A 9,555-nucleotide genomic window follows, 5' to 3' on the forward strand; every position below is an offset into this window, starting at 1 on the left:
GTACGTACCAAATTTTGGGACGAAATTTCTTTTAAGTTGGGGATAATGTGACAACTCGTATTTCCGAACTTATACATGTGCTTAATGTAACGTATGTGAACTTGGTATAATTATTTGATAGGCTAAATTAATGAATGTTATGTTTGATATGTGCTATGTGTAATATACGTATGTATGCAAACGAGCCCAAACGCACAACACTCACCCGATCGCACAAGCCAACTTGGGGCCGTATTTCTTGTACTCGAGACCAAGAGGGCAGCCCAGTGAAGGGTTCGGCCCACTTCCCTTTTTACGCAAACACATAACCCAATGTGAGGGTTTGATTCTCATTGCTTGCAAAACACTTTTCACACACACAAACCCTACACTTTCCTCTCTCTCTCTCGAAACCGGCGATCCCACCTTCATCCCTTGAAGCTCTCGGATTAACTCTTGTTGCATCCTCTAATCCGGTTAGTGTTTATGGTTGGTTGTAATACATGACGTTGTGATATATAAATGTGCTCTACATGATGATGGTGTTATAAACTGCTAATGTTGATATGCTTGAAATCGGTTCATGTATATATATATATTGGTTAATGTTTATATGACTCGAACAGATTGGAAACATGTTAGTAGATTTGATGTACACATAAACTAGGGTGCATGCTAGTTTAGAATCGGTTGGTTTAAAGATCTGATTGTATGTTCTACATGATAATGGATTGACTGGTCTTGCTTAGATCATGACTTAGGATTTCATGTTATTCGTAGAGTGTTAGTCGGATAATCCGGTTGTAAGTTCATATGATATTGATTAGTGTTCTTGAATTGATAATGATATGAATATGATTGATTGCTGAATTATTTGTTATTTGATCCGATATGAAACTGCCAAAAGTTGTTTGCTGATATTATGGAATTGATTGAGCTGTAAATTAAGGAAACCAGGAAGTCTGTTACATCACCTAGTCTCGACACAGGTTGCGAGTCGAGACCCCACTGTCTCGACTCGAGACCACAACACTGACACAAACAGCACAACTCGAGACCACGGTTGCGGGTCCGGTTGCGACTCGAGACCGTGTAGTCTCGACTAGTACATGATAACTCGAGACCTCTTTGGTTGCAACTCGAGACCTTGAGGCCAGCACAACTCGAAACCACACTGTCTCGACCCGAGATCTCTAGTCTCGACTCGAGACCACATACACGTGCACACTGTTGGACTTGCACTGTTACGAGCCCAACCATTTGGGCCGCATACTTGGACTTTGTTTGTTTACGTGATTCTACTGTTGAACTGCCATGCCATGATCATGTAACTTGTCAATTATACGTGTATACTATGATCACTACTTGTGTACAATACGTGTAGAATATACGTGCACTACTTGAGTATGAACCTGACTTGTATGGTAACCATGTTAGGACGTGGTTGACCACTTATAGCTTGACCGACTTTTTGTGTATCTGCCGAGCAAACCAAGGTGAGTTCACACTGTTACCAAGGCATGGGATTCCCAGGGTCGGGAATGGGTTGAAAGATTTCTTGTACTCAAGTTATTATCGGGATTACGTACTATGGCCTCGGGAGAGGAAGGGATATTGATAGATACTATTAGACTAGTGATACGAATACTTCTCTTCGCACACACGCCGGGAATGGCTGCGATAATAGTACTAATCTTCGCACACATGCCTGGAATGGCTGCGAACCATACACTAAACTTTGCACACATGCCGGGTGGGCTGCGATACAAATATACCTAGTCTAGAATACTTGGGAAACCCCCACTAATCTTCGCACACATGCCTAGAGGGCTGCGATACAAATGCATACGATACATGGATTGCTAAACGAACATATGATTTACAATACGATTACTATAACTGAGCAAACCACTGTGAACTCGCTCAACTAGTTATTGACTCTCTGTTACATGCCTTGCAGGACCTTAGGTACTCATGGAGCTTGCACGGGAGGCGCAGTCGTTGTGGGCACGGATTGTGGATATTATGATAAACACTTTTATGACATATCAACTTAATACTTATGTTGGCTTTTTACATTAATGCTTCCGCTACACTTGATTATGTTTGGTTTTGAAAACACCTTTCGTATTGATGAATAACTTTTACTACTTACTTACATGTTCAATATGATTGGTGGCTTGATCCTGGTCATGTCACGCCCCCAAGCGGTGGTACTCCGCGGGTGGATTTTGGGGGTGTGACACATTCGATCATGATTTCAACCTTGCTGATGACCCCGATCACGAGTTTGATCTTGCTGATGACTCCGATTATGAGTTTGACCTTGCTGATGACGTCGAGCCTGAGATGGACCATGCTCCTGATGAGCAGCCATTCGAGGCTCCTGTTGCTCCTGTTGCTCCTGTTGCTCCTATCGATCAGCCCCCTGTTGTACCCGCTGATCTAGATCCAGCCCCAGCTGACCCTGTCCCATTGCCCGATCATGACCCCATCTTTGCTGAGATACCTGATATTGCACCGATATTACCTGATCCAGTTCTTATGTTTGATGACCATGCTCCGTTTGCCACCCACATTGATCCGAGATACGCTGACACCCACAATGGGTGGGTCGATGACGATGATTATCCCCCATATGTTAGACCAGTCACTCCTTCCCGTGCACCCATCTCTGCACCGATTGATGTTACCCCTCACTTTCCCCATGTGTCCGATATCCATCGCACCGACCTTCCTATCACGTTTCTCTAGGACATTCCTCCACCTAGTCCTGGGGAGGGTTCATCGAGACAACAGCCTGCTTTTGTCCCGCCTGTGTCGTCAGCTGTACCATTCATGTCTCAGTTTCCTCGCACTACATCACCTTTTGCACATATGGGCGAGCCATTTTTGTGGTCATCGCCCAATGTTATGCCCTTGTCAGACCCATATCACCCGTTTCATGTCAGATATACCACAGAGGACATACTTATATCCCTGCAGTTGCAGCAGGATGCTTTGAGTCGTCGAGTCTGGAGCTGGAGAGGACTCCACGTCCTCCCCCATGTCATTGTCAGACTCCTTTTGCCACACCACCAGCTCCTCTTCCACTACCCCCTGATTCTGATGTTCGCTTCCTCACTCCTGAGCAACAGATTGCCTACTTGCTGCGCGTTATCCATGCACTTGAGGAGGACTGGGTGCGCTTGCGCCGTTTGATTTTCTTCTCTCCTCCTCCTCCTCCTCCGCCATCAGCATAGCTATATTTTTGGTTTGGCGCAGGTAGATTGTTTTGGTGAGAAAGTCGCTGTCACACCCCAACCGATGGCGGAATCATCGGGGCGCGGCACTGAGCGAAACAGATTGTCCAGAAGTTTCCACAACAACTATTATTACAGATTCAGTTAAGTGATACGTCCCATACCGTGTCGCAAATAAATAAACAAGTTATCATAGAATTCAACTAAACAAACAGTACTGTTTCGACAACTCAGATTCAATTTATTACAAACCAAATGTTTAAAAGTACGGCCCAGAGTCATTAAGACTCGTCCGGACAAGATCTACAGACAACTAATGCCATAGATGCTTGATCGAACAACTCCAACGGCTCCATGGCTATAGTTTATTCGCTTCTAGAGACCCCTAAGTAGGCTGCGACCTACAACTGCTAGATGGGCTCTAAAGCTTTATTATTGCCTCGCTTTCCTAGCAAGTAAGCATCCTAATTACCTGTCACATACGTTAAAATAAAGTTAATACATAAAATGTAAAGGTGAGCACACAAGTTTGATAATAGCATATAGAGTTCGAATAGTTTACGCATAACCAGGCACGTACACAGAGGAAAACGATGCATGTTAATTATCGACATGGGACCATCGGTACCAACGACTGCGGGTTGACCGTCCGAGACGGTTCACAATACATGATTACCACCGTAATCCATGCAAGTATTTGTCCTTAACAACCCCCGCGTGAACGGGTGCTGAGTCCAAACTATAGTACTATGTTGCTAAGGCAGGTAGATAGCACTCCACGTGTAAACATAATAAACAGCATTCATTTAGTCAAATAGCACATGCAAGTTGGTTAGCGTTCAAATAGTTTGTGTTCGATTGTGATTTGATAGGTAACGTATGTAACACCCAAAAGTGCTAAAAGCAAAAAGGGATCGAGTATACTCACAGTGATTGATTGTGGATTGAAGGGAGCGCTGAAAGTAAGATTAGCCTGAACAGTTCGATAGCATAACGATGAGTAACGCGGAAAAGTAAACAAGTATGGATGGATCGAATGGGCTGGTCGATCGAACGACAGGTTCGATCGGGCGGCCTGTTCGATCGGCTGGTATATCCGATTGGACAGTCCTGTTCGATCGGCCGGTTGGCTCGATCGGCTGAACCATTCGAGTGGATTGTTTCTTCCTCTAGTGTGTTTGTGTTATGGGATTTGAACTTTTGAAGTTTTTGTTGCAGTATTTGAGAGCACTGAAGTGTTCCTACCCTTTCAAGTCGTTCGATCGAACGGTTCGTTCGATCGGCTAGCTCGCTCGATCGGCTAGCTCACTCGATCGGCTAGGAGCTTCAAAGTTAGCCGTCAACTGAATGTCACTCGGTCGAATAGTCTATTCGATCGGCTGACATTCTCTACTACGAACAAGTTGTGAAAACGATTAAGTGTTGAAACATAGTATCTCATGATCCGAACAGTAATGTTTACCCATCGAGTGACCCATTCGATTGAACATTACTTCGTCAATACTATTCTTCAAAAGTTTGGGAGTGTGGGGCCATGTACTAGCCGATCGGCTGGCCCGGTCGATCGGCTGGTATGTCCGATCGGCTGGGCTGTTTGAACAGCCCAGCCGTTCGGCCAACATTTCTGACCTGGTCGGCCTTTCGTCTAACACTTGGTTGTTTGTTTATCTGTTATTCTCTCAAGGTATCTTGACAACGTGTTGAACTATGATAACCTTCGTTCCCACCTGTTCCCTTGGCTCGAACAGGAATCACCCAAGTCCGGCCGGTTGAACGGTTTGGAATGCCGGTTTAGAGTTTAACCGTTATCGGTGAACCTTATTTATATACCCGAATCTTGAACCTTTTATCTGTTTGAATGATTGGTTAGCCGGGTTAAGCTCCGTTCCTATTGATTTGAAGGTATCGAGTGTAAAAGAGTTGAAAGAAAGTTGAAAATCCTTCTTTCAATCCTTTACATTATGAAAATGTTTAGATCCATGATGGATCGTGGCTTGTTTATGTGGAAATCGGTTAGATCTAAGCTAATCATAGTGGAGTGAGGCCAAAACATGATGTTCTTCAAGAACACCATTATGACATCACCCAAGAACACTTAGATCTTGGTGATTTCACGGTTAGAATTCAAGTTTTGAAAGATAGAAAGGTGTAGAATCAAGTAATGATTAAGAACGTACAAGGATTAGAGTTAAAACTTACCGGGATTGAGAGAAATCTGAGAAAAGGTGAAGAAGATGGCTGGTTCGGTAAGAGCTTTCCAAAAGTGGAAAGTATGACAATGACAACCCTATTTATAGGCTTCCAAAAGAGGAAAGTGGCAGCCGATCGGCCAGGAACTCCGATCGAGCGGGCTGCTCGATCGGCTGGCAAGGTGCTAGCCGATCGGCTGGCCTGTTCGATCAGGATGCTTCCTGTTTGATCCGCCATGCACTTCGAGTGTTTTGCGACGATTTTCTATGTTTCGATTTCGATGGGCGATGATACGGATACGATAGAGTTCCTAGTCAAATTACTTTTAATCCCAACCACTATATCTAACATACAATCTTCCATAAGTTACGTTTCCATGTCGGTTTCGATTGAGTTCGATTGCCTTTCGAGTTTCGATTCGATTTTCGATTGATTTGCTTGAATACAACACCAATCATAAAGTAAGCACGCACAAGTAACACATAAGGCACACACACACATATAATAATACCAAAATTCGCATGATTCGAGTTTCGAGTTCGATTGATTGTTAGATTGGTTTGATTTCTGATTAGATTAACTTTATCGCATTGTTACTTCCTATCATTTATAGTCGTAGATCGGTTCTCATTATAACACATTTGATTACTTCGATTCTGGCTGATTACAACACCTACTCCACATAATACAACTAAAACACAAAATCGACTATCTACAGTCACAGAAAATCAAAGTTGACTTAGACTTTAACTTTGACTTTGACATTCGAAAACACGGGGTGTTACAACCTCCCCTTGTTTAGGGAATTTCGTCCCGAAATTAGGCTCGAAGGCTACACAGCACCGTGATTCACCAATTTGATGCTTCAGATCTAGTTATTTAAACAACTACGGGTACTTGGCCTTCATGTCGCTTTCGAGTTCCCAAGTGAACTCCGCGCCTCGTTTGCCTTCCCATCGGACCTTCACGATCGGGATGCGAGAGCGCCTGAGCTGCTTGGTTTGGCGATCCATGATTTCGACAGGCTTTTCCACGAAGTGTAATGTTTCGTTGACCTGAAGATCGTCGAGTGGTACAATTAGGTCATGATCAGCTAGGCATTTTTGGAGGTTAGAGACATGGAAAGTCGGGTGGACGTTACTGAGTTCCTTCGGTAATTCGAGCCTGTAGGCGACTTTTCCGATTCTTTCCAGAATCCTAAAAGGTCCAACATATCGAGGCGCGAGTTTCCCTTTCTTGCCGAATCGGACTACACCCTTCCAAGGTGATAGCTTTAGGAGTACGTAGTCACCAACTTCAAATTCAAGGGGCTTGCGCCTTTTATCGGCGTAACTCTTCTGTCTGTTCCGAGCTTTTACCAGGTTTTCTCTTATCTGGTGGATTTTGTCAGTCGTTTCTTGTAGAATCTCGGGACCGGTTAGTTGCGAGTGACCGATCTCGTGCCACACAATTGGCGATCGACATCTTCTACCATACAAGGCCTCGAAAGGTGCCATTTGGATACTGGCATGATAGCTGTTATTGTATGAGAATTCCACCAATGGCAGGTGTTTGTTCCAACTTCCACCAAAATCTATTACACACGCTCGGAGCATGTCTTCAAGAGTACGGATCGTTCTTTCAGTCTGTCCGTCGGTTTGAGGGTGGAATGCAGTACTCAGATTAAGCGACGTACCAAGGGCCGCTTGAAACGTTTCCCACAACCGCGAAGTGAACCGGGCGTCATGATCTGAAATGATGTCACGAGGCGTACTGTAACACCCCCAAAATACCACCTGCGGAAACTCCGCGAGGCGTGTTACACATCAGAGTCTGAGCCACCAATCACATTGAACCAATGATAAATATTTAAATAAAACATGTCATTAATTGCCAAGATTAAATGTCAAACATAATATCAATTCCCAAAGAGTTAAATAGCGGAAGCATGTGATAAATTGTTTAGCAATTGTTTCATAATAATACTCAAAACCAATGTGTCAAATATAAGTAGTCCAATAGCTTCGATCCATGACCACTCCAGCACTCCCAGATAGCAAGTCCAAGTCACGAATTCTAACGACCTGCAAGCATGCAGACAAGTGTGTCAGACGACGCTGGTGAGTTCAAAGTTTAGTTAACGTGTTTTGTTACCAGATGTATGTTAATGCGATTCAACGTTGCAATACGATGTTGCTCATAACATGCTAGATACCCTAGGGAGTGTGCCCATATGTATCCAGGGAGTGTGCCCCTTAACAACCCCAATGCTCCTAACCAAGCATTGGTAATGATCGATCCCATGTACAATAACCAAGACCCAATTACATTGTTTACCCAAGATTCCCTTTCCAAACGTTGACTAGTCGTCCCAAACCACCGGGACGCATGCTTGAGAAATGCAGTGAACTCACCTTGGTTTGCTCGGTAAGATTAACTACTTGTTCACACTTAACCAGTCAAGTCCTAAGATAGGCACGTATACATAATCAGTTTGTCATCACGAAGTTGGCACGTAAGTATAATCATAGTGAACATTGCATCAATAAGCACCGAGTATCACATTGCACGTGTTCAAGATTATCCAAGTCATGTTCAACATTTAACAGCAGTTAGTTAATACAGTTAACTTCTGACAGAGTCTAACTAGGTTATTGTGTAAGTTATCCAATTCAGCGAAACACAACATTGGCGAATCACAAGTTTGGCGAAACACATTCTGTTTCGTCAAACATCATTTGGCGAAACACATCTTCTATTTCGTCAACCCCCTTGGCGAATCAAATCCAGATTCGTCAAACATTCTAATTCGCCAAACAATCTATTTCGTCAATCATTCTATTTCGTCAAGGCAGCAGTTACATCAAACATACAGTTACACGGAATCATGCAGTTAGGTACAGAAACCCTAATCATGGTTAATAGCCGTCATCATCAACCCGTAATTACACCGAAGTCGTACATCATACAATCATCAACTAATCAAAACACGATTTGCAAGTTACTGAAACATAAGTATATTCATGACAATAGCACGTATCAGATCGACAAATATCAACCCGACATAGACATCGTTAAATCTAGTTCTATCAATCACTTATTCAAACCAATCCGACTTGTTTGTTAGGATCCCCAAACCATCATCATGTTTCGCACAAGGTTACGTAACCGATTAATCATGCAACACCAAACCAAGATCATCATACGCATGTCCGTTCCAGGAATCAAACATAAACATAAACGCAAGTCACGTAATTAGGTATTCATGAAACAAAGTTAACATACAAGCAACTAACCGAGATGAATGGGATGGTTGTTTAATCGCTCGGAGACCTGGGGAATTCGCACGGCTGCCGTCACACTTGGGAGGGAGTTCTAGGGTTCTAACTATTGCCAAAGATGTGAAATGTAAGCCGGTTCACGCTATTATACATGTATTCACGTTATGGGCCCTTACCGGGCTTGGCGAAACGGATGGGCCGGCGAGACATTTGTTTCGTCGAGATGGTGTTGACGAAACAGATTCCCTGTTTCGTCGAGATTGAGTTAACGGATCAAGCTTCTGATTCGTCGGGTTGATTCGTGAAAGTTTTACAAGACTTTACAAGACTTAGCTAGCTCGAGTGTGTGTGTACTCACAGGTTCACATTATATTATTAACACATAACATGCAATCACATTAACACATAACACGCAATATTCACAATGGTCTCATTGTCACATAACGTGCACATTACAAGTCAACAAGTCAAACAACTAATCAGTCAAAGTCAACGAAGGTCGAAAACTCGAGTTGTCACACGTACCATGATTACGAATGATCTCGTCGGTGTAGATTTGGGCTAGTCGTTCCACCTTGTAGTCTTCCTGTATCGGCAAAAAGTGGGCTGATTTCGTTAGACGATCAACTATGACCCAAATACTGTCGTGACCTGATGGCGTGGGCGGGAGCTTCGTTATGAAATCCATAGCTATACTCTCCCACTTCCATATAGGTATCGGCGGTTGTTCGAGTAAGCCAGAAGGTCTCTGATGTTCAGCCTTGACTCTTGCACAAGTTAAACAGCTTCCAACGTACAGAGCGATATCCCTTTTCATACCCGGCCACCAGTACTTGTAACGCAGGTCCTGGTACATTTTGTCTGCACCGGGATGAATAGAATAC

The 9,555-nt window shown here is 43.6% G+C and overlaps 1 protein-coding gene across 1 annotated transcript; it reads left to right on the forward strand.

Annotated features, from left to right (window-relative positions):
- Positions 1–2,328: 2,328 nt before the first annotated feature.
- On the forward strand, positions 2,329–3,221 carry LOC110881255. Its single transcript, XM_022129574.1, has 2 exons — positions 2,329–2,619; positions 2,931–3,221. Exons 1-2 carry the CDS (start codon positions 2,329–2,331, stop codon positions 3,219–3,221), a joined length of 582 nt encoding a protein of 193 aa, XP_021985266.1.
- Positions 3,222–9,555: the final 6,334 nt, after the last annotated feature.

Source organism: Helianthus annuus, chromosome 10 (genome assembly GCF_002127325.2).
Source record: "Helianthus annuus cultivar XRQ/B chromosome 10, HanXRQr2.0-SUNRISE, whole genome shotgun sequence".
Lineage (NCBI taxonomy): Eukaryota > Viridiplantae > Streptophyta > Magnoliopsida > Asterales > Asteraceae > Helianthus > Helianthus annuus.

Excerpts from the sequence above, each read along its gene's own strand:
- LOC110881255 (XM_022129574.1), top strand. The coding sequence starts at position 2,329 with ATGGACCATGCTCCTGATGAGCAGCCATTCGAGGCTCCTGTTGCTCCT. Across the intron at positions 2,620-2,930 it reads ACGATGATTATCCCCCATAT|ATATACCACAGAGGACATAC; the intron begins GTTAGACCAGTC and ends GTTTCATGTCAG.